Here is a 26393-nt window from a genome sequence, read left to right as displayed (position 1 = left end):
ATGGAAGAGTTCAATGACAGTTTAAATGGGACCGATGGTATCCCTCAAGAGCCAATAAGGTTTGAAGGACCAGCAAGTTCAGGCCCAGGTCACTTTGAAGGAGAAGGGGCTCAGGAGGATGATCAGAGGGATTTTGTCATGATATCAGACTCTCATGTTAATAATGTGCAAGATTCACAACAACAATGTTTTAACATGGATGTTAATAGAGAACATGGAATGGTACGTCCTGAACAACTTCCAGGAAACTATAACTATATGAACAGATTACAAAATACTGCTGATATAAGCAGAGATACTGTATCAGATTTTGGTAACATGGATGCTTATAGGAGGTCTGGACCAGAAGGAAGTCCAGCATTTCAACAAAGTGGTGGTTTTCTGCCAAGCATTGGAAGTGATAATGAATCCAGTGTAATATTTAGGCCTGTTAGACAACTAGATTTCTCTGCTCTGGATGAAACTGCACAGACAGAGGAGATGATCCCCCATGGAATGAATCGTTCAGTGTCAACTCCTGAGCATGAGGTTAGGGGCATGTCATATCTCGAGAGAGAAGTATGTGGTTCTCAGGCAGATGATGAAAATACACGGGAAACCTCACCAGAAACAGGATTCTTTGAACTTAAATCTTCTCCACTTCATACAAGTGAAAGTGAAGGAGAATTAGACAGTCGTGTGATATTTTCACCACTAAACAATGGTGGGATGGCCAATATGTATAATAATTCAATGGCGTTTGAACCAAATTTAAATCAGGGAGATGTTGTTCATCAGAAAAATCCCCAGACTTTAGAAATGGTGGCGAGGTCTCAATATTCCCCACCTAGTCGTCCTTTTGACAATGAAGGTTCACCTCGGTCACATTATCAGATGTCTCCTATTACAGGTCATCCTGTAGGGAAACGATCAGTGCTGGTTAATATACCTAATGATTCAGGATACGAAAGAACAGAGCAAATCTCGCCAAACAATAAAATTCCAGAAACTGTTCTGAAATCTCAGTCTCCAGGGCTTCGATGTGTTGATGATTTGAATATCCAAAATACATCTCAATCACAATCTCCCCAAACACAAGTATTCTCAAGTAGTTTACCTCCAAGATTACAGAATGCACAAAGATCTCCAGTCAGAAACCAATGTCAGATGACAAGTGGCATTGGCTCCCCACAATCCATGAGTAGAAAAATGCAGAGTGACAAAAATGTTGAAAACTCTCCTCATGAGCTACACCCTACTGGAAAACCAAGATCAGATTCACTTCAAGGTCACAATCAAAGGTCAGAACTTCCTCTTAGTGATACAGCTGAACCCTCACAGAGACTGCCATCACCATCAGCTTGGAAAATTCCGGGTGAGCAGACAAAGCAAACCAGAAATTTGTTTAAAGAACCAAAAATGACTGCTCCAAAGCGTACAGGTAATGCTCAGATACAGAATAATAAAAGACCAACTATGCCAGCTAAGAACTCCCAGCGAGAGGTTATACATCCTGTGCAAAAATCCAGACAAGAACAGGCAAAACAGGATACATCTGGTATAAGGGTCAAAGGTCAAAATTCTGAGTTGAGGCACGGTAATAGTGTAGGAAAAAGGCCTAGCCAAGTAGCTGGCCCTCCTGTACAGCAACAGAGAGGTGGTCCCCACTCTCAGCCCGTAGGAGAAGATGTTGCCAGAAAAGGAGTTTCGACGGACAGGAAGGGAAACGTGACGCAAAGGTCAACAGTGACAGCCGGGAAAAAAATGGACAGGTCTCAACAGAATTATCCATCTGATTATGAAAGAAAAGTGGAAGGCAGTTTGCACAGAAATAGATCAGAAAGGTCGAGAACAATTGGTCAAGTGTCTTCATCAAGTGACAGGGGGGCAGGGATAGGGGAGGACTCGAACTCTCCTCATGCTGGTGTGCACCATCCAGGGATAAATGTGGTCACACAGGTCCAGCAGTACAGTCGAAATCCAAGGCCAGATGAGTTTGGTCAGCGTGTGGTCGGAAAAGAGGTAACAGGATCTGTTTAAATGAGTGTATTAGTTATAGGTGAGAGTGTGGAGTAGATATTTATACTGCTTGTGTAAGGTTTTGGGGTCATTAATTATAATTGGTATTGGTTGACATCTTTATATCCTAATAACCAAGCATGGTTTTGGCATCAGTTACCATCTGTCAATTACTCTGTGGTACTAAATATCAGAAAATTTATTGTAATTTGTTGTGCTTCCAGCAACTGATTCCTCACAGTAATATGGATGTCCATGGAGGAGATTCAAGTGTGGACGTTCAGGGGATGGAAAATGTCCGCAGTCAGCTTCAGAGTATGCTCAAACTGTCCTCAGACACTTTCAATGGTAAGTGCTTCAAGGCACCAAGTTTAGTATATGCCTTCAAAGAAGAGAAATAACTCTCATTAACAAAACTGATTGTACATCAAAAACCCTTCTAGAACAGTGGTGTGTATCGCCAGTAATTACATTTAATAAAACATCGAATTGTATGGGACATAGATATATGGGTGGGGAGTCCTGGATTTCTGCTTTTTCTGTGAGACTTGCCCCTTTTTTTTTGTGAAATCATAGCATAGGAATTTGTAATAAAAATGATTTTCTAGCAACAATGTCCTTGAATTGCATGAAAAAATCATAAAAAAATGCACTAGCAATTGACACATAGTTCACATGTTGTTTTAGAATATAAAAGTTACTCATTCCAAGAGTCATGAAGTTGTGATAGTTTTGGAGCTTTCATCAGGATCAGAAGCTGCACCATTATTTTGTGACTTGGGCGTGCTGCTTATATACCAGTGCTGCCTGTATACCAGTGCTGCCTGTATACCAGTGCTGCCTATATACCAGTGCTGCCTGTATGTGGGCGAAAATAAAAAATGTACCAGTACACCACTTTCACTTTTACTTTGAAGTCATAGCGGAAGTTTGCAATAGCCTTTAGCATCATGGGATTGATAGGTCATTGGGGTATAGGTCGAATTCTCAAACAACCGCCATGCTTGTTTACGATATGGATGGCTTTGTGTGACTTACTAGAAGAAATAGCATGGGACTATAAGAATTAACAGGACAGACACCAGCGGAGAGATATTTTAGTAATTTATACGTAATGTCAGGCACTATATCTGTGCATAGACAATCTGTGAAGGCACCCAAGCCAAACAAGTTCGATATTTGCTCTTTCATGTTTTTTGAAACACATCAATAAAATTCATTTGCAAACTTGATTAAATGTTTCACTAACAATCTTGATAAACAGTTACCACTTTGTAAGAAAGAGTGTGGCTTATATATGGATCAAATAAAAAATCAGTAAAAATCAGCTCTTTGGCTTTTTACCAATGTGGCTTATAATCCAGAAAAAACAGTAAGCATTGTGAAATTTGTGAAATCAAAGAGAGCTAGGAGGCAATTCTTGAAGGCAGGAAGTTGTGAACTTGTGCATGTTTTCTTGTAACTTATTGTGAAGTTTTCCTCATATACCCCATGTTATACGCAATGATACAAACACTATGATGTATCTACTAATTTTATGTTCTGATGGCTCCTAGAAACACAGCAGTACAACCATGTGGATTCAGTAAGTGGACTTTTGATGGACATGCCTCAGGACCCTTACCTTTATCAGGCACCACTTGACCAGTCAGTATCAAGGTAAGCACAAGATGCAGTCTGTTTGACCAGTCATTATACAGGTACCGGTAAATGGAACTGCTTCAGACCCTTGTCATTACCACTTGAAGAGTCCATATCTTGGTACCTGACATTTCTCCATGTCCGTCCCGTCCCGTCCCGTTGCATCCCGTCCCAAATCAGTATATACCACCTAACAACTTCATTCGGACCTTTCACTATTATTTCACATTGGGGGGGGGGGGGGGGGGGGGGGCATTCATGTCTTACAGACATTTTCTAGTTTTTTTGTTTTTTTTTTCGTTTCGTTCGAATAGTGACGGTCTTGCTCTTGGTCAGGGCTATAATAATGTCTGAATTTCTGCCTCATTTTGATGATGTATATGTGGAATTCAGTGAGTCCGGAAGTTTTTGGGCGATTGTCGTTCTGTTCATAAATCGGACAGCCCATCCCACTGATGCCCAATGTTGGTGACCCCATGACCTCTCTTGATCTGCATGGCCTGCACGCGCAGTCTTGTTGTACTGTGAGCGATGCCGGCATCTCGGCGATCGCATAGGGTTGAACAGCTATCTCCAATCTCTATGTGTTTCGCTGTCGCACCTATGTCAGCTCTTCTGGTCAGTGGTTGGGGCTTTAGACCGTCTTTTTTTTCTTCCCTGCCTTGATATTTCACTCTGGAATGTCGAAGTGGCAACCGGCGGCACGAAACTTAAGTCTCTTGGCGTAGTCAATGGCGTTCGCTGTTTCCCCATGTCGAAGTCGGTATAAACAATCTATAATTGTACCTTCGGATACCGCGGTTGGTACAGATATGGGGACAAGGTAGGATTGAAACTTTTCAGACAGTTAAAACAACATCGTTTTCTGAGCAATAGTACGTGTTCAGCCGAAGCCGGGTGTGATCAATCTGCTCATACTCAACGTGTTTGTTACCTGTTAAGAACCGTTAAATATCCAATTAGCCAAGCCTTTCATGCTTGTTAAGTCAAGCACCGGTGTGAATTTGTTTACATAAGGTAATTAAATATGTTAGGGTCAGGATGATTATGGTTTCCTAATTATCAATGGATCAAACCACAACTGTTTCATCGCAGTAACCAGTAATCAATTAATCTTTCTGTAGAATTTTTTTTTTTTTAAACCAAAAAAGTACCTGCGCACTATACCCGCAAATTTACGGTAAGTAGTAACAAAGAGACAATTGTGACATAGAACCAAATGAAGAGTGCTTAAAGATCACGTGACATTTCTAATCTGTTATTTACAGAGGTAAAGAGGATGCATCAGAGCTGTGTGAGAACTTCCCAAGTTTCACATCTCGTATTTGGTCAGACACTTCCAATGTTTCTCGTAGTGATAACTCATTACACCAGGAGAACCAGCGTCTTAGAGATATGTTGGAGAAGGAACGGTATCGCAGGAAGGTACAAACACTTATATCAAATCTAGTTTAAAATGGGTATCTTGTCCAAGTTGCCATTTCCTATATGAATTATTAAAATTGGTCACGAAAATTGTTGTGGTCATCACAGAGTTTTTACGTAGCTTAAGTTAGCTTTTGCTGTGGAGCTTCATCCGCCATCGGTAAACTTCTCTGCTAATTTTGGTGGAAAATCCAGTTAATTATCAGTGGTATGAACAATTTCTATAATGTTTTAAGTGAAAATGAAATTCAAGATGGCCGCCTTTACCTTCCTCATTAGAATCTAATTGGAACTAATAATTTAAATACTATTTGAATAATGAGATTGCTGAAATGTTGTATGAATGATAAGAAGAATTATGGGTAAATTTTGCTGATTTAAGGTTCAGCTGGAGTAAAATATGGCTACCACAGTCATTATTAGGAGATGAGTCATGAAAAATTACAGTTCTGTTTGTGGTTAAGACATTTCAAATTATATCTTTTCATTGTAGCATTGTGAGCAGCATATTCAGAAACTCAACGTCAAAGTAAGTATGTTGTTTAAGCAGCAGTTACAGGATCCATTCCTTTTCATGTGAGAACATAGACGGTGGTTTTAACACCACATGTGACAGAGAATGTCACTCCATATTATATATATTGTCACCTTGTGATGTTACAAATCCTCAATGGTTTTCTTCCAACTTTAGATGTTACCAAGACCTGTAAAAATAATGTTGTCCTACCAAATTTGATTCCATGTATCTTTAGAGTAATAAGCCTTATCTGACAATTTTTAGCCTACAGCCCGAAAGGGTCTGGGGTATTGCGATCACGCAAGGCATCCGTCCGTCTGTCTGTACGTCCATCCGTCTACACTTGCATACCGCTTATTGTCTCAAAAACTTCATCACCGGTCATCACCATTTTGACTGGGGATGTTGGGCCTATGGACCTACACAACCCATTCTTGAGATAACTTTCCACTCACCCCAACCACACATTTCCAACTTTATGATAAGGCTGTGGGGTATTGCCCGTGTTTGCGGAGCTATTTTTATAAGTTGTCGTCACAAAGCCTATATATAGATCAGAATTTATCTATTATAGCTGCTAGAGACCCAACAACAAGTTGCTGTTGCAGTTTCCACAGACAAACGCAAGGACATCATGATCGAACAACTTGACAAGGTAGGTGGCTATTTTGTTTGCATTCTATTGGTGACGACAAGTAAACAGTAAATGAACTGTTCGCTAGTGTGTGTATGAAGTATAAAGGCATTAGCTTGAGAAGGGGATCACCTCCAAATTGGAACATTTTGTGGAACTAATTGGCAATGGGTGATGGAGCAAGTACACCTAAACATAGTATTATATCAAAGATGCCTAGGGCATTCCCCTTTAAGATGGTTATTGTGACGTGAGATCTCACTAGTGTATTTCTAGTGTTGTACTGCTAGCGTTCTCTATACACAAGATCTCACTGATATTTCTACAGTTGTATAAGTATCATTCTCTAGACACAAGATCTCACTGATGATATATCTACAGTTGTACTGGTATCATTCTCTATACACAAGATCTCACTGATGATATATCTACAGTTGTATAAGTATCATTCTCTAGACACAAGATCTCACTGATGATATATCTACAGTTGTACTGGTATCATTCTCTAGACACAAGATCTCACTGATGATATATCTACAGTTGTATAAGTATCATTCTCTAGACACAAGATCTCACTGATGATATATCTACAGTTGTACTGGTATCATTCTCTAGACACAAGATCTCACTGATGATATATCTACAGTTGTATAAGTATCATTCTCTAGACACAAGATCTCACTGATGATATATCTACAGTTGTACTGGTATCATTCTCTAGACACAAGATCTCACTGATGATATATCTACAGTTGTACTGGTATCATTCTCTATACACAAGATCTCACTGATGATATATCTACAGTTGTATAAGTATCATTCTCTAGACACAAGATCTCACTGATGATATATCTACAGTTGTACTGGTATCATTCTCTAGACACAAGATCTCACTGATGATATATCTACAGTTGTATAAGTATCATTCTCTAGACACAAGATCTCACTGATGATATATCTACAGTTGTACTGGTATCATTCTCTATACACAAGATCTCACTGATGATATATCTACAGTTGTACTGGTATCATTCTCTAGACACAAGATCTCACTGGTGATATATCTACAGTTGTACTAGTATCGGTCTCTGAATATAAACAGATGGGAACCAAATTTTCTGCTGTTACAGTACAGTATTACAATATGTAATGCATAAATAGCAAATCCAGTAAAAGTTAGAATTTTTAATTTGTACGATTTTGAAATCAGAGGTGAGGTGGTTAAAAGTTCAAATAAATTTTTCAGCAATTAGCCAAAGTTGTGGAAGGATGGAAAAAACGAGATGATGACAAAGAAGAATACATCAAACAAATTGAAAGAGAGAAAACACACCTGGAGGAAAATCTATCTAAACAGCAGAGTGTATGTATTTAGCCGGCTGATTAAACTGGTTGTCTCAGGGATTCTGTTCTGGCGCAATATCTTAAAACTGCTCCACAAATACACATGACCAATACCTCAAACACCTGTAGATCTTACCCGTGTCCAGACTTTTGATGGAGTAACAGTCCTTTTCTCCACCTTATAGACGGCTGATGTAATTTTAAGAATATCAATTCTTCAGCTACTTAGCAGGTTTTAACAAAAAATTGATATGCACAATTGGATCTTAATGTTCTTTTCCGTGATTAAAATTTAGTTTTTTTGTCATTAGAGTCCTTACTGACTTCCGGAGTGACACAGATGATATTCATGTATAAAAGTCTGTGTATGAAAGAAATTTTATTGTGAGTATACATTTTGGATTTGTTTTTAATTTAGATTACCGCAAACTTTGAACAAGATATGTCACGGGCAGTAAATGAGATTCGATTGGAGAAGGAAGATGCTATTTTGACTGTTCAAAAGTTGAGAACAGAGGTGAGTGTCCTTCTGTTATGTGTTGTTGTGTTCAAAATGTCAATCACTGAAACTTCTCCTCTGTATTCCAGCCTTCCTATCTGCTACTTGTATAGGTTTATACTCAGTTACTGCATGTATTGTATTGCTCACTTAATTGGCTTTTGTACCTTTGTAAAATGTTGTTCTTAGGATGGCCATCTTGTTCTCCTGTACACTGTATATGTATGAATAACGCCTCTTTGTTGACTTAGTACTTTTCAGTCTGATGTGACCTATAATTGTCAAAGTGTTGGTAGCTAACCTTATAATCCAAGCTCATGTGCCAAGGATGGGAATTGGTTCACAAGCCATGATCACTTTGTTAAATTAGGGAAAAAAAGAACACCAAAAAAAAAAAAAAAACCAAAATGAGGTGACTTGCCCATTCTGAGACAGCAGTGATTTTGACAGCTATTCATTGCAATGAAGAATCTGTATTAGTTCAAATATATCTGATATGATAGTTTTAGCAGATTGATTTTTGAGCATTAAGTATTTCTAAGATGAAATTTAGAGTTTGTATTTTTGTATGAAAACAAGTAATTTCTTCATTCACAATAAGACCTAGATGTGAACATTTTTTCTTTATTTCACCAATCCGCTTAACTTCTAAACCTTAAATATTAGTGTATGTTGTCTGTTGATTAATCTCACTACCATCAGACTTAAGTGAAATATGTTTCACAATCAGTAATTGTGGAGGTTCCTTTACTCTCTTAAATTGATGTAATGAAATTAGATTATATGTAAGTTTTTTGTCAGATTTCTGACACATTTTGAACAATTTGCAGTTAGACTTTGCATTAAGCTTCATTTACAGCAGGTGGAACAAGGAGTAGTATATTTCATCAATACCTTCTGTGTTTAAGAGGATGAGAAATTTTAGATCCTCTATACACTGCTTTGTATATTTTTCAACATCTGTCTCCCCTATCAATGTTAACAGTAAGTAAAACTCAGATATCATCAGTCAGAATCTGTTCTGAATACGTAACTTTGATTGTAGGCTGAGGATCATGAGCGAACTCGCTTGCACCTTGAAGATGTAATTAAATCAGAACGAGAAAGGACAGAACTCATGGAACAAGAATGGCAGAAAGTACGGGAAAATCGTGAACTTAATGAGATGAAAGTGCAACAGTTGCAGGATAGATTACATAAGGTATGTTGTGTATAAATGGAAATGTAATGGTAATCAGGGATGGTGCTCAAAGCATCAGATTTTAGGTCAAGACTTGTGTGAAACTAGTTAGGCCAGGCTAACAGGTCTCTAAATAAACATGTTTTTGTCTGATATGGAATTGCAGTTAATGCACACAATGCAAATGCAGTTTTCCATCAAGATTTGAAAATGTTTCAGACAGCAATAGAAGTCGGTCTTGAATGTTTTACATGGAAAAGTCCTGTAAATGAGTTTCCCAAGACAAAGAAACAGGTGTTTTAATAATTGAAATACTAGTGCCTCACATCCCGTTATAGGTAATTCTATGAGTCACATTTGTGGAAGACATTGATTACTTTTTTTTTTATATATATATCTCAGATTTCAATGTATTAAAATCTCAAGGCAGATAAACTGTTAAGGTGGTTTTATTTAACTTCTTCTTCATGCTCTGATGCTCATGATGTAGAACCTTAGTGGCTGCGTCTTCAAAATTATACAATTTCTGGTTTTGTTAATTAGGAGCAGGATGAATGGTTTAAGCGTGAACAAGAGCTGCTGCAACGTGTGGAGGAAGTGACAGAGAAAAACATCAAGATTGTTCAACAGGAACGGGTAAGTAGAATATGACAGGTGTTCTTGGATAATTGGTGATCAGTGTTTATGCTTGGTTTGTTGAGTCAACTTAAAACACAGAACTGCTGAGACCATTATCAGACAATATTGTAACCATAATTAAGCTCTCCTATGACTCTCCGTATATACCTGTACAAGTACTGTAAAATTATATATTTTCAGGATTTAAAAAAAAAATTCATAGACACAGTATTTTGCGGATAGATAAAGCTCAATAGATCTACTTATTAGTACACAAAGTTCACAAGTTTGTTGTCATATAAATTTGTGGATTGAGAGTACCCACAACATCAATGACATAAAACACCCAGGAATATTGATAATTTACAGTAGCTGATTGTCATTAGGAATTTTCACATCCACCTTTCTGCAGATAAGATATCACAGCTGTAAGAGATGCTTCATCAATTTGCAGCAAAGGCCATAACTTATATCGATAGAAAAAATATTTCATTGTGTCATTGGATCTATTTCACAATGTCATCTGTGGTTAGATAATATGGTTTAGGTATTCAATCAGCCAATCTACCATAGGTCAAGGTCAGCATTAGAAAAATTGTGGGTATCATTGGTAATAAAAAATTCTGTCATGTCAGTTCTATGTCTTCAGATGTAGTTAGAAATTTCCCATCAAGACAAATTGATGTCCACATGCAGAAATGACATGCATGTAGTAAGAGTGATTCATATGTAAGCATCATCACATGAAAATACCATATCAGTTGATGAAGTCAGCAATAAATTTATTTGGTTCACAGACAAAGAATGCTGAACTAGAGCATGAGGTAAAGGAATTAGAGGAGAAGAGACAGAAATCACAGACAGACATCAAGCGTCTGGAGATGGACATAGATGTTGTATCAAGGGAAAAGGTTTGTGACAGGACTTCTGTCTGAGTTACAATGTTTTTGTTGATACAAGGCTTTCAGTCAAAGTATGTGGTTTGTGACAGGACTTCTGTCTGAGTTACAAATGTTTTTGTTGATACAAGACTTTCAGTCTAAGATTGTGTGATAACTGGTTGGCTGAACTGATGTTGGATTGTAATAACTGGTTGGCTGAACTGATGTTGGATTGTAATAACTGGTTGGCTTTTGTCAATAACTGTTATTGTCCTGTCAAAGTTATTGTCCTGTCATGTAGACAGTTTTTTGTAATTCCACAACATATTGTTCAAAACATTATCAAGATTTTATCGTATTACATCAGAAATGTAATGACAGGTAGGAGTTCATAATTGTACCCCACTATGTATATGAGCAGCTAACATATGTATATTGTAATTACAGGAGAGTCTGAAAGTGGAGATGGGAATCATGGAGGACAAGTACGAGACATCACAAAGAGCACTTGAGGCAGAACTACACTCACAGATGCAGAAAGAGGTATTTCATACTCATTGTGTCTCCAGTAAAATTAATCAACGCAATTTAGAAAATGTGTGTTTTGTTTGATAAGAAATGACATCACTTATAATATAAATTAAGACCCAAGATTAACTACCAGGAGTAAAACTATGAACTAAAACCCAAGCTTAACTCTGTCTATAAATCTGCCAAATTTGGAATTAGAGGCATGATATAATTCTTTAACCTAAACTGATTGATAGCTTTTCCAGTAAAATGTTTTTACATCTGAACACTACTCTGACACTAAATTGAAACTTTCATAAAAGCAATGAACAGGAAATCTGACAAAAGACAAAGGTGATTATTTTGGAGTCTTGGTGTCAGATAGTGAATTTCTGTGAGAACAAATGCACTATAGAATTGGGTACCCTGTGTGGTATGTTTCGGACAAGGTCAGGCAATAGTGTAGGGATAAACCTGTCTTAAATTGACCATGACTTTTGTCCGGACAGATAGCATCTCAGATTGCGGATGTCCACAAGCGTATGGAGGAAGAGGAGGAGACATTGAGAGAGAACCATCGCCACCAGGTTATGGAGCTGGGACAGAGACACAAACGTGAGATGGAGAAACAACTTGCTCGCTACCATGATGATCTCAAAAACCGTGAGGATGAGAGCAGAAAACTTTACCAGGAATATGAACAAAAGTAATTTTTACTTGGCACGACTTTACTTTTACACTTTGGTTTGTCTGTACTTATCATATGATGCTTTTCTGATGTGAAATAGTGTCTTACAAGCTACTTTCTTAACCAGTTCTAAAACAAAGTGTTAAAGTTTCTATTGAATTGCATTTTCAAAGAATAGAGGTGCCCATCAGCTACCTCAGCATATGTGTTTCTAAGTTTTGACATGGTGTTGACATTCTTTGACATGAGTTGAAATGAGATTCTTTGGTTTGGAAACTGGTATTTAATCTTCCTTTCAGAACAAGAAAAGGACAAGAACTTATATCTTGTTGCAGAATTATTTTCAACTTTCCTTTATTTCTTCACTTGCGAACTGTGTTTTAAATGACACTATTGTTCTTCAAGAGCTTTGATGGTACAAGGATTAACCTGGCAAATTTAATAGTAATGCTATTTAGTAACAATATCCAGTGCCGAGACAATTTAACTGAGTAGTGTTAAGAACTATGTGTAAAGTTACTTGTTTATTTTCTGTAGACTCCATGATAGCAGAACAGAAATAACTTCACTACAGTCAACAAAACAGAAACTTGAGTCACAGAGGTGAGAACACGTCAAATCTATTACCATGGTTAATTTAAGTTACAGTAGTGTTGGCAGGTACCAGTGACTATGAGGAAGCATTAGTTCTTCTCATTTGTAACTACATTTTGTGGTTTAGCATAAAAGTTGTGTCTCTTCAATGTTCATGGATCCTGATGCAAGAGAATTTAATCTTCCACTTATAATTGATGATGTAATAGATTTGTTCAGAAATGTAAAAAGAAGGAAGAAAAAGCAGAGAAAAGAATGGATGTTGTATGTACTTTGGGTAAGTTGTTTGTATCTGATATGTTGAGCAGGAGTGAGATCCTTACAAAGCTACAGTACATGATGCAGTCACAGTGGAATGAGGCCGTATCACTGCTGTCTGGCTCCCCAAATAAAAAGGTAAGTTACTTATATTACTGTACCACAGTGGAATGAGGCCGTATCACTGCTGTCTGGCTCCCCAAATAAAAAGGTAAGTTACTTATATTACTGTACCACAGTGGAATGAGGCCGTATCACTGCTGTCTGGCTCCCCAAATAAAAAGGTAAGTTACTTATATTACTGTAACACAGTAGAATGAGGCTGTATCACTGATGTCTGGCTCCCCAAATAAACAGGTAAGTTTTTTATGTATGACCTGGTATGATATTTAAACCTGGTACTGGATCACAAGGGTTGTTTGGTAATGTTCTGTTGTGGTTTGAAATATGTAGAATGCTTAATTAGACAAATATTTTTAGATATTTTATCAAAACTACGTTGTTTTTTTTTGCATTATCACACAAAACACATTTCAACTGCAAAATATAGAAAGATAAAATAACTCATATTACAGAGTACATCAATCAAAATGCTTTGAACTATGATTAAAAGATTGATAAATTACGAAGTACATTGTGTAAAAGGATGATTCATGTCCTCATTGCAGAAACCACCCCATCCAAACTCATCCTTTTTGTCAATGCCTGGCCGATCTGAAGATAATGTCCAGTCATATCACCAATCTGATGATCTACTGGTAAACAACCTGACCACAGACACAGCTGATCACAACCCTGTTGGAGTGTCTGAGAGTGGTCCCTTCAACCCAGAGCTCAGTCTGGCTGACTTCAGCACCTCGCTCCATATACAGCAGCTGCTACAGAGGTGAGCAACTCATTACATTTAGACTGGCTAGAACTACTAGCTCAGTTTATTGAGCTAAGCTCATTGTAAATATTGAACTGTAATATTAACACATTGCTGAAAAAGATGTTTTATATTATGAAATGTTTATATAACTTCAGTCATTGTAGTTCTGAACTCCTGCCACAGTACCTGTTTTAACTGTTTGTTTTATATCCTTACAGTCTGTCTCATCCAGGAGTGAGAGGAGCAGGCTCCTTTGAAGGAGTTAGTGGTTCAACTTATGACCAAAGCAGTAGCAAACCGGACATTTCACAAACAGTCAATACAGATAGAACTGCAAAGGTAGGAACAAGTCTTCAACAAACAACAGCATTAAACTCAGAGACATGCCAAATGTCAAGCAATCCACAGACAATGAATCAGGAGCTGTTCAGAAATCCAGACACTTCACAAACAATGGTAAATTCAGAGGACTATCAGTTATCAAATAGTGCCCAGTTGCCTTTCCAAAATACAGACAGATTTCATGTTCCGGATATGACTCAGAGGTCAGATTTATATAACAAGAGTGTTCATAACTGGCTGCATGAGGCCACTATCACCAGCCTGCAGCCCACATCTACAAACAGTTCTGATTGGTCAACTCAGCAAGCTAAAATGGCATTAGCAGCCAATCAGCATCAAAAACAGCATCAACAACAGCAGCCTCAACAACAACAACAGCAGCCTCAACAACAACAGCAACAGCAGCAGCAACCTCCACCTGTTGCTGTGCCTATCCGACCCCCCCAGCAACACAGTAGTGAGGCACAGCATTATGAGCAGACACCAGACAGCAGTATATCAGAGCATCCATCAGGTAAAAAACATTTATCAGCATTATGTTAATGGAATCCCCAAGTAGACTTTATTTACAGAAAAGGCAAATGTGTTACTTTGTACTAGATACATGACATTTCATGTAAGTGCTAAATACTGTGACATGTTGACTCAGCACACAAAAGAGGGTCTTTAATGTATAGACTGTTATTCTTCAGTTCACTCTCAGATGAATTTTATCTAAGGATTCAGATCTCAAAACACTGTTAACAATTTTGCTTAATTAGAACAGTTTTGAATTTAAAATAGAGATGTAAGTTTTTTTACTTATACATATGCCTGGGGAAAAAACACATCTAGGAAGTGAAGGAGAGACGTTATCAAGTAAATGTGATCCATTGTTTTTTTTTTCTGTGACAGATTGGTCTCAACCTGGCCACTCACCACCCACCAAATTGCAGGGTCACCATCGCATCAGGGAGGACCGTAACCTGTCGGATGGAGACCTGGCTACAGAAACTGCCAAGTGAGTGATGATTTCAGAATAAGTATGTGCTGAAAAATTTGTTACAATAGCCATAGTCTGAATAGGATTCTGAAACAGTCTTTTTCTTTCCTTTTCAAAACAATATCTTAACATGTTTCCTAAAACATATTGGCAACTAGTAAAGATGTTCTGTTTTCTGTATGCAAAAGTCAATATCTTTGACTCGAAAGTATCAATATGATTAGGAAAACTTCCATAGGGTATCATTGAAGAAATGTCTTAAAATAACACTTTCTCCTCCTTTCAGACTTGATGTGGACTACAGTCAGTTATCAGACAGATTAGAGGAGCATGAGTCTCGTCAGGGCCAGCTGCAGCATTATATACAAATGGTACAATAAATATCAACAGCAACAAGATAAATTAGCAGTGTTGTATACAAATGATACTATAATAAAATTCAGATTAGTAAGCAGTAATATAAATATTAGATTATAACAGTAAAATTATTTAAGTGCAGTACAAATAGTGGATTATAACTGTAAAATTAGTAGCGACATTTTGAGCCCACCTAGTCTGAAGGACCAGTAAGCATAAGCCATACTGCACCAATCGCTATTAGCCATGAATGACTGAGTGGATTTTGACAAAATTTGGCTAGAAGCATCCTTGGGTGGACAAGAAAAATGTGTATAAACTGTGTTTCCCTGCCTTCATGGTCTGTAGGGCAGGGCCCAATATGAGAAGTTTAGCAAATTCTTTCAAAACCCTACTCCTCCTGTAGGAATGAAAGGATTTTGCCTAGATTTTTTGAGTGAAAGGGAATTATTTTTGTATAAATGACGAGTCTTATCCTTCTGGGACAGAAAGGGTGGGGCCCAATAGAGGACAGAACAAATTATTGAAAAAAATACTTTCCCAGTAGGATTCTTTGGATCTTGTAGAAAGTTGGTCTGAAGTATTGTTGGATATGGGGAAATCAGTTTTTGTGTAAACAATAGATCTCAACACCCTGAGCAGGAGGGGCAGGACCCATTATAAGGATGATAAAACAAATTGTTTAAAATCCTTCTTCTGTAGGAATGACAGGATTCTGTCTCAATCTGGTCTCTATCATGATGGTTTTGCTGACCCCTCTGGGGACTGAGGGTTGGGGCACAATGGGAAACTAGATATGTTGTGTTGCAGTGTGCTTAAATATTTAGAATTAATTTTCCTTTAGTTTTAATAAAGCAATGTCAGCCAAGTAAAGCCAAGCAAGTTATACAGACCCAATGGGCCTCTTGTATAATTTACTGGATTAGTTATCAGCAAGTGGTAAAGTAACATTTATAGATGACAATTAAGTAATATGTCACATTCCTTATTTTGGGAATGTGTTTATAAAGACATGCCAAGTTCAGGTGTGTTAAGTCTTCTTAAAACAATTGAAACCACAAGTTTAGGTTTAACTGGCGATAATACTTCTATGTAATCTACATATGGTTGTTTATAATTTTATTATTATCATTTGGTTTAGCTTCTTCAGAAAACTCCTGGGGAGGCCAGTGAGGATGGAGACATTGACTATGGGAACAGTTCACAGTTATCACAAGACCAGACAGGTATAGTAAGACCAATTGTAAGGAAAGTGTTGGTTTTTGTTAAGTAACAATCCTTTCAATAAACAGTCTAGAATTTCTATCACCATACACTATTTCAAGATGAATGTCATACCTCCCTGTTGCAGAAGAACTAGACCTGAATGACACTGCACAAGCAGCACAGCTTCAGAGGGAGCTGACACGCATTCAACAGCTTCGTGATGGCAAGGTAATTCTATTGAGTGTATCAGGCTTATACAACGGCTTTAACATAAAAAGAAGTGCTAGGGAGGGTGCCAGATTTATACAACTGCTCACTACAAACAGGAACAACTTAGGATGGTGTCATGTAATATGCTTCATATCAGAGAGGAACTGCTTGTTAGGGTATTCTGCTTATTAAACACTAAGCACAGATAAAAATTACTGAGGAGTGCATTGCCAATATACAGTCTTGCCGTAGAGAAGTATGATAAGGGAGGTGGTCATGAAAATTAGATACGTCCTTCACAGACTGAAAAAAAAAGAAAGTCTTACAAAAATATAATGGCTGTCCTTCAGAAACATGATAGGAAGAGGGAGTTTAAGAGAGATATATAAATATACAGAGAATGGAGTTTTAGTAGATAAACATTTCAATTTATTTTTACAGGCTGCAAGTGTAGGGAACAGACAATCAATCACTACTCCAGGTGTGTATTATAATAGACATAACTTAACATTTTTTACCCATTCGCACAATGTAACATGTATCTTCTACCCCTGTTTTATAAACTTACTTTTTTAAAATCCAAGTGCAGTAATTCCAACAGATTTATTAAAGTTCTAATTTTCTTTTCACACAAACAGTGGGCAGTATCCCACATTTTTCAGGTATACTAACATCAATCCTTTCCTACTTTGGTTGCTTGGTAACATTTCTTTGTATCTAGGTAACTCATATGAAGGAGTGTTGAGTGCTGACCAGCTGGCAGAAATATCCAAGTTATTAGGTCAGCAGACTGCATTATTGGAACAACCTCAGGCCTCACAACAGGATATGGAACAAATCACAGAGTTGATGGAGGTTCTGAAGGGTTTGAATGTGAGGTAGGGATCATTTTCAAGCCTTTCAAATATGTAAGTGCGTACTGACATCACCTTGACAAATATATATGACTTCATATAAGTGGCACTAATGCATTTGAGATCTCAGTGTAAATGACTTTAGATGCCTAGTGTAAGTGATTTTAGATGCCTAATGTAAGTTGCTTTAGATATCTCTTGTGAATGACTTCAGACTCCTAATGTAGGTGACTTAAGATGCCTGATGTAAGTGACTTAAGATGCCTAATGTAAGTGACTTTAAATGCCAGAGGTAAGTGACTTTAGATGCCTAATATAAGTGACTTTAGATGCCTAATGTAAGTGACTTTAGATGCCTAATGTAAGTTCTTTTAGGTGCCTATTGTAAGTGACCCTAGATGCCTTATGTAAGTTGCTTTCGATACCTGTTGTGAGTAACTTTAGATGCCTAATGTAAGTTCTTTTAGGTGCCTATTGTAAGTGACCCTAGATGCCTTATGTAAGTTGCTTTCGATACCTGTTGTGAGTAACTTTAGATGCCTAATGTAAGTTGCTTTCGATACCTGTTGTGAGTGACTTTAGACGCCTAATGTAAGTTGCTTTAGATATCTCTTGTGAATGACTTCAGACTCCTAATGTAGGTGACTTAAGATGCCTGATGTAAGTGACTTAAGATGCCTAATGTAAGTGACTTTAAATGCCAGAGGTAAGTGACTTTAGATGCCTAATATAAGTGACTTTAGATGCCTAATGTAAGTGACTTTAGATGCCTAATGTAAGTTCTTTTAGGTGCCTATTGTAAGTGACCCTAGATGCCTTATGTAAGTTGCTTTCGATACCTGTTGTGAGTAACTTTAGATGCCTAATGTAAGTTCTTTTAGGTGCCTATTGTAAGTGACCCTAGATGCCTTATGTAAGTTGCTTTCGATACCTGTTGTGAGTAACTTTAGATGCCTAATGTAAGTTGCTTTCGATACCTGTTGTGAGTGACTTTAGACGCCTAATGTAAGTGTTTTTAGGCGCCTATTGTAAGTGACTCTAGATGCCTAATGTAAGTGACTTTAGGTACCTGTTGTGAGTGACTTTTAGGTACCTGTTGTGAGTAACTTTAGATGCCTAATGTAAGTTGCTTTCAATACCTGTTGTGAGTGACTTTAGATGCCTAATGTAAGTGTTTTTAGGTGCCTATTGTAAGTGACTCTAAATGCCTAATGTAAGTGACTTTAGGTACCTGTTGTGAGTGACTTTTAGGTACCTGTTGTGAGTAACTTTAGATGCCTAATGTAAGTTGCTTTCAATACCTGTTGTGAGTGACTTTAGATGCCTAATGTAAGTGTTTTTAGGTGCCTATTGTAAGTGACTCTAAATGCCTAATGTAAGTGACTTTAGGTACCTGTTGTGAGTGACTTTAGACGCCTAATGTAAGTGGGTTTAGATGCCTAATGTAAGTTTTTTAGATACCTGTTGTGAGTGACTTTAGATGCCTAATATAAGTGTCTTCAGATACCTATATATAAATTTGATGTGATTGACTATTACTTATGAAATCATTGGATCAGCATTTCTATACTGTCACCATCTAATTTGTTGTCAAGTTTGTCCTTCAATTGCAGCCAAAAGTTTATAAAAAAAACATATGATACCAAAGGTACTGATCTACATAATGACAACAGCTATAAAGTGACTACTGTGGCCCAATGGTTGACCGTGGTCTTAAATCTAAATGTACAGGACGTAGGAGAGTGATACAGTGTTTTTAGTTTGTCCAGTAGGAGATGTAATTATTCATCGTTTTGTGTGGTGTTAGTTTGACTGGACATGATATGACTTGACTGTCACAGAAATACATCTGTATACTTCACCCTAGAATGAATGCAGCTAGAACAGCAGGACTCAATCCCCTATTTAATCTAATACTAAAATTACTCTTTGAGTCTGTAATTACTTTTTGACTGTGATTTCTTTTTTCCTACAGGCAACCCACAAAACGTTTAGGACATCCACTACCTCCAAGGGGAGTGAAGAAAACCGGAGCAGCCAACAATATCTCACCACGTTCCCCACCACAAGTCAGTCACAAGGATGTGGCCAAGGTCAAACGTAATCTCAAGGTTGCGATGACAGGAGTATGTGTTGTAGTACATTTTACACCTTAATAGTGAAACTCAGATTCTGGAAATGATTTCTGATCTCGTGTTATATTTTTGGTACATGATTGGTCTCCACCCAGTCCTCAGATGGAGTATATTTTAGTGCTACACCAATCAGTTGTTTAGTTTGTGGAATCCTTTACAATATTTTAGATCCATTGATATGCCACTTTAAAACACCATCAGTTAATCCCCAAAATGAAGTCTGGGAACTTATTGATTTTACTCAAAGTCTTTTTATTTTTATTTATTTATTTTTAAAATTCTGGTTTTTGCCATAAGGAATTTCAACATTTTTCTCCAAAACTACAAGTCAGGTCTTCACCAAACTTGAAGGAATTAATAAAGGTGACTAGATGACCAAACAACTTCTGTAATCTGATATGGCAAGATGGCCACTCTTTCATGGCTCCTGTTTGGCTATTTTCTTTTCAGTGATAAATATTGTTCTATTCAGCACAACACTAAACCCATTATACTTCACATCCTCGATACTCCTGGGGGTTAGTCTATTTGCTCTCTGCACCCCTGGAACATGTCATGACAAAATTGAAGATTCCTTGTGCGACACCTTGTCGTTAGACAAAAAGAAAGTCTAGTTTGACCCTCTGATGTACATCAAAGGAATCTAGAGGTCACATCACAGTATGTTGTAATGGCTTTGAAGTTGGATGCTTCTCCTTTGTAATCTTTAAAAGGAGCTTATCAGCCAGTGATCAGTCAGTTTTTTTTTTTTCTCTGGGAACCAATAAAATTACTTCGCTTGTGCCTTCAGTTTTGTCATAACATTTTCTAGTAGTGCATAGAGTGACAGTGATCATAACCCCTGGATTATCAGGATGCATACTTCACTAAAAAACAATATTACAAGTCCTATCCATTACTGTAATCTAATTTATTGCAGATAGCTGAAGGACAGGGACAGACTGCTTCAAAAGCCTTACCAGGCTCGCAGGTAAAGAAACCTGAAAGGAAAGTGGCTCCCGTAGCAGCAGCTGGGGTCAGGCCAAGTCAAGGAAAGGTCAAATCAGCATGGAAATAGAATCTGTCGGATTGGTCAAAAGGAAAGTGGGAGGACACTATCTGATTGGTCAGAAAGAAAGTGGGAGGACACTATCTGATTGGTCAGAAAGAATGTGGGAGGACACTATCTGATTGGCCAGAAAGAATGTGGGAGGACACTATCTGATTGGTCAGAAAGGAAATTGGAGGATAGTATCTCATTGGTCAGAAAGAATGTGAGAGTATGGTGTGATAATGATTGACAGAAGTATGAAAATATTCAGACACTTTATAGTGGAGAGGAGAAATCAGACAGAGAACTCTGATGTACTGTGTCCAGACACTTTATAGTGTAAAGGAGAAATCAGACAGAGAACTCTGATATACTGTGTCCAGACACTTTATAGTGGAGAGGAGAAATCAGACAGAGAACTCTGATGTACTGTGTCCAGACACTTTATAATGTAGAGGAGAAATCAGACAGAGAACTCTGATGTACTGTGTCCAGACACTTTATAATGTAGAGGAGAAATCAGACAGAGAACTCTGATGTACTGTGTCCAGACACTTTATTGTGATGAGGAGAAATCAGACATAGGGCTCTGATGTACTGTGTCCAGACACTTTATAGTGAAGAGGAGAAATCAGATATAGGGCTCTGATGTACTGTGTCCAGACACTTTATAGTGTAGAGGAGAAATCAGACAGAGAACTCTGATGTACTGTGTTCTGTTCTTGGTAGTGTGATAATCAATAAATTTTACTAGTGTTTCAGTCACACTTGCTACATGGGTGGATGGGAGGGAGGGTGGGTTTGTGAGGATAGTGTTGCACAGTGAAAGCTCCCTTGATACAAGCTATAATATGGTTGTGTTTTACTTGTTAACTTATCTATTGTGACATTTCTGGTATGTCAAAATGGCACACACAATCACCAACAGTAGCAGCCAAGATTTCACGATGATATATAAAAAAAATTACCCAACAGTTTCTTTGGAACACATGTGATAAAAAGGATTATGAATTTGTGTGATTTTTATTTCAGATCGAGGAACTTTTCTATACATTTAAAGTTTTCAAGAAAGATGTTTGCACAGAAGATTTTGCATATCAGCTTACAAAATCAAAACGTCTCCAAATTTCATGTTGTTCATTTGATATTTCAGTATTTTAAAATTGTATGCCTATCGTTATTTATGAAATTAGACGTTAAGGATAATACATAGATCACATCAGACAAATGTACAGCTGTTTTACTGGCCAGTAACTGTATCGCATAGATTTCACTCTGTAATCATTGCTATATCCTCTGAAGGTTGAATGTTTGTTTGAAAGAGTGGATCTGGTGTGTAAATGTCGTAAATTGATTTCTTTGGCAACGTTCATTCAGTATAAGTCAACAAGACATTTATACAGTGTAATGATTCCCCACATGATGATGTATTTCAAGAGAAGTGAGCTGACTTTACTGTAAAGTTTTTGTGTAGAATATTGTATTTTGAGAAGTGTTACCTAGTATGATTTGTTACAGTTAAATAGAAGAATTCTAAACCAACTGAGTTTTTGTGAAGAACATTTTATATGAAGAAATGCTTCACTTACATGTGGACTTTTTTTTCCATTGGAAGCTTTAACACAGGTAGTAATTTTAATTGTTCTCTGAAAACTTGTTTTATCCAATTCATTTTAATAAATTAATTAAGTTTTATATATTCTTTAGGACCTAAGTATTAAAAGATCTGTTTGTGGCCTGTATATGTAATTCCTACAGGTCTGGATAAAGCTGAGTAATCCACATAATTAGTTTGGGCCCTTCCTTACATCTTTTCCCATTTATTTGATTGAATAAAAATATTATATCCATTATGAACATCCGAACATTTTGCTAGTTGGACGTTTTCCATCCCTTCACATGAGTTGCCTCTTTCTATGTGTGAAGCTCTTGCTGATGTATTTCGAAGGTTCTGTAACTGTTTCCCTAATTACTTTGTGCCAAGGGCAATAACTATGTCAAATATACCAATCAGGTCATCGATAAAACATGAATGTTCTGTGGTGTTTCATTTATCATTGTTATGCATATTTGTACTTGATGTTGTGTAAAAATCTTTACAATGCCCGTGAATTAAAGCTGATCATTCTCATGATTTAGGGAGACAATCCGGTAGTTACACCTGTCATCAATATTTTTGTATACCATTGTATCTGGCCTGGACTAGTGATTCAGACCTAGAAACTGGGATTTACAGGAGCAAGCTCTCAACTGAATGAGCTGCAGAAAAATTCAGCCCAGCCAAGTTTGCCATGTTTATTGAGTTAAAAAAAACCCTATGATTGAAATCCGCTATTGCTTTTCAGTGAAAACACCGATGAATGTTTCTTCCTTTTCTAGTAATAAGCGTGTCCCCCACACTGTTAGTTAGAGCTTGCATGTTGGCTTCCTAGGACTTACTGCTGTAAAAATATAGGATCCTACACAAGTTATTGATATGTGATTTATGAAACTATTTGTGACAAATTTTATCGGTCATCTATCCAAATGAAACAAACTTAAGATCCTTTTTATCACATGATGGATTATTCAGGCAAATTTTCTTGCTATTGTAGAATGTGGATATTTCCATGTCAAACATGAAGTTATTTTGGTGCTGAAGACATGATCTTCATTGTTATGTCACAATGGAGTCTGTGAGTTTGTGATGCCATATGTCATAACTTTAAGCATTTCTGCAATAGGAAGTTAAACATGAACTTGTAAAAATTGCGATGGTTTGGTTGATAAATCACTAGAGAACAAAGATTTTTTTTTTTACATTTTATGAAAAAATGTAATGCAATGGATACATTAGGTGAGTTTATATATGGATCTTAAGAAAATATCTATTCATATAACATTTTGTTTATTTATACACCTTATATACATCATAATTTATACCGTCCATTTTTATGAATAAAAATGTTCAGAAGATAAAATCTTGTTACCGATTCGTTTTTTCCCCTTTTGGAGAAGGGAGATAAATCTTTCATATATTTTTTCATGCACATTGGTTTATTTTATATACAGTTAAAACCCAAATGGATACCTTACTTTTATCGACTACATTGACCTGATGTAAAAGTAATTTTTGGCCAACAGCCATTAGATGGTAAGCTGTGTCCATAGTCCGTCTTGTACTTTATTTTCCCTCGCGTTTTGGAGTGCCTCAAAGCGACAGCACCGATAGACAATAATCGATTTCATTTTAATACCTGTTGATCAATGAGTTACTTCGGCAAATCAACACCAGATTAGCATCTCTCTCTCTCATTCCTTACAACCAATTGGAAATTAAAAAAAGTTAACTGGGCCTTGCCCGCTGTGATCACGCACTTGTTCATTTTAACCTGATTTATATTACTTCATAATGCTTTAACAAAATATATACATGTACCAATAAAAAGATTTTCTTTTGATAAATTTAAAAGTTTCATTTAGATATTTTACATGGTTCGAAAGTTATTACTCGAACGTGTGTACCACACAGAAATTAGTAATTTAACCTCTGACCTTGAAATAGAGGTCACAGTAACCTGATTTTAGTGCCACTGGTCATCCTTCTGTTTCAGAATAAACTGAAATTTCATCATCACACGTGCTTATACGTCTATGGCACTTGAATCACATACCAACTGAGAACATTGTATTTTATTTAGCAAAATAGATATAAATCGGGGACCTGAAGGGAAGAATATCACATCATTCCTTTGTAGACCGTTCCATTTATATATTTCTTCTTTCTTTTTAAATTCAGAATCTGAAATGACGACCGCAAGTTAATTTCCATACAGACTCAAAACTAGACATGGATAAGACTGCGGAGTCTTCTCACCTGGACCCTGCACATCCAATCGGCTACATGCCTGACCTCCGACTAGGGTCAAATATCTGCCAATCTCCACCTTACATGTAACTCCACCTCCCAGCACAAAAGAAATATAAATAAAACAAACACAGTTATTGGGAAATTAAACAAACAAGGGAAGATTTTATCATTTAAAAAGTTTGTGTTCTATTGAACGCACCTGTAGGTAAATTTCAAAATGCGGTGCGCTGAATTTTCTGTCAAATATGCATTAATGAATCAATGATGAAGTATTCTCCAATATAACCCATGTTGAATATCATATCATTTCCGACAGACGGTTGGTTTTGAACAGGTGCTGTTGGACCAACTCAAACTGCTCGCGTTGAATGCTTGCTCTTTGTGTTAGTAGGCATTTCGCCTGTTACTCGAATGTGGAGCACCAGGTTCATGTAGTCGATAAATGCGATATATCGTAGGTGTATAGAACATAGAATATAATCTGCCGTTTAGAGATACACTTTTGTCAGTTGACAAAACTCTATCCACTAAGGGTCCACACAAAAGAACAGATGACATGTTCTGGAGACGTGATGCTATTGGTTTATTGTAACGATGTCTGTCTGATAGATTGATAAACAGTTTAACTGTGAGGGAATGGGTGTTCATATCTGTAACAGGTTTTTAAAATTGCACAATGGATATCTGCTGCCAAGCGTCGGACTCGGTACGTATCAGCTTTTGGGAGAGAGTGTATGTGAAGTTGTGGACAAAGCGATATCCCTCGGATACCGACACATCGATACCGCTCATTCCTACAACAACGAGAGTGAAATCGGTGATGTACTTAAATCTCGTATCGAGTCGGGATCAATAACGAGGACCGATCTGTTTCTGACCACCAAAGTTCCTGATATATTGCATGAACCTAGCGATGTCTTGGAGGGTGTGGAGGAGTCCAGGGCCAAACTGAAAACGAAATACTTGGACCTGGTGTTGATTCATCACCCATGGACGATGAGAAAGAACGGACAACGAGACTTAAAGCCCATGGATTCGAAGGGAGAATTACAATTCGTTAAGTTTAATTTACAGAAAACGTGGCGGTCATTGGAAAATTGTGTTAAGGATGGTACGGTCAGATCTATTGGATTGTCAAATTTTACTATAGGACAGATACAAAATATACTTGACGGTTGTACTATAATGCCAGCAAATCTTCAGCTCGAGTGCCACGCCTATTTACAGCAGAAATCATTGCATGAATTTTGCAAAGCAAGGGACATAACTCTGACTGCCTACAGTCCACTGGGCGCACCAGGACGGCCAGAACACCATCGTTTCACCGACCAACCTGTTCTGTTGGATGACCCGATAGTAGACTCGATTTCACAGGCCCACAGGAAGACTAAAGCACAAATTCTTCTTGGATGGTTGGTTCAAAAAGGTTTCTGCGTCGTTCCAAAAACTAAAAGTGAAAAAAGATTGACGGAAAATTTGGAAATATTTAACACCAATTTAAGTAATTCAGAATTGGTAAAGCTTCAGGCATTGGACAGAGGTATCCGGTATTTCAAGTTCAAATACATGACAGGTCATCCCGAGTTTAAACCAGCAGAAGACTTTTGATGACTTGATGTTAATAAGTCGACATATGAAATATTTCTATAAGTTGTATGCAAATTAAATAACATATTCGGAATTCAAAATTTTTATACAAACGTTATTAAAGATCTGAATTTATCTTGTTCGTTATTTTGTTGTTTTTATTGCGCGAAGACTGATTATTA

General features: G+C 37.2%; 2 protein-coding genes across 2 annotated transcripts; both read left to right on the top strand.

Moving 5' to 3' along the window:
* Positions 1–21548, top strand: LOC132552773 (protein lava lamp-like). Its single transcript, XM_060216962.1, has 26 exons — positions 1–2001; positions 2223–2346; positions 3555–3657; positions 4908–5064; positions 5558–5593; positions 6156–6236; positions 7462–7578; positions 7978–8076; positions 9104–9259; positions 9782–9874; positions 10654–10767; positions 11185–11280; positions 11757–11953; positions 12473–12538; positions 12838–12925; positions 13456–13673; positions 13877–14334; positions 14392–14514; positions 14895–15000; positions 15269–15353; positions 16481–16565; positions 16691–16773; positions 17197–17236; positions 17477–17633; positions 19585–19735; positions 20664–21548. The coding sequence occupies exons 1-26, from the start codon at positions 1–3 to the stop codon at positions 20799–20801; spliced, it is 5172 nt and encodes a 1723-aa protein (XP_060072945.1). The 3' UTR covers positions 20802–21548.
* A 3628-nt stretch (positions 21549–25176) lies between these two features.
* Positions 25177–26346, top strand: LOC132552774 (1,5-anhydro-D-fructose reductase-like). The gene has a single exon (XM_060216963.1). It carries the CDS (start codon positions 25261–25263, stop codon positions 26230–26232), a length of 972 nt encoding a protein of 323 aa, XP_060072946.1. The 5' UTR covers positions 25177–25260; the 3' UTR covers positions 26233–26346.
* Positions 26347–26393: the final 47 nt, after the last annotated feature.

Source organism: Ylistrum balloti, unplaced genomic scaffold, assembly GCF_031769215.1.
Source record: "Ylistrum balloti isolate Yb309-2 unplaced genomic scaffold, AGI_CSIRO_Ybal_v1 Utg370278, whole genome shotgun sequence".
Classification (NCBI taxonomy): Eukaryota; Metazoa; Mollusca; class Bivalvia; order Pectinida; family Pectinidae; genus Ylistrum; species Ylistrum balloti.
This window is presented reverse-complemented; position numbering and strand designations above follow the sequence as displayed.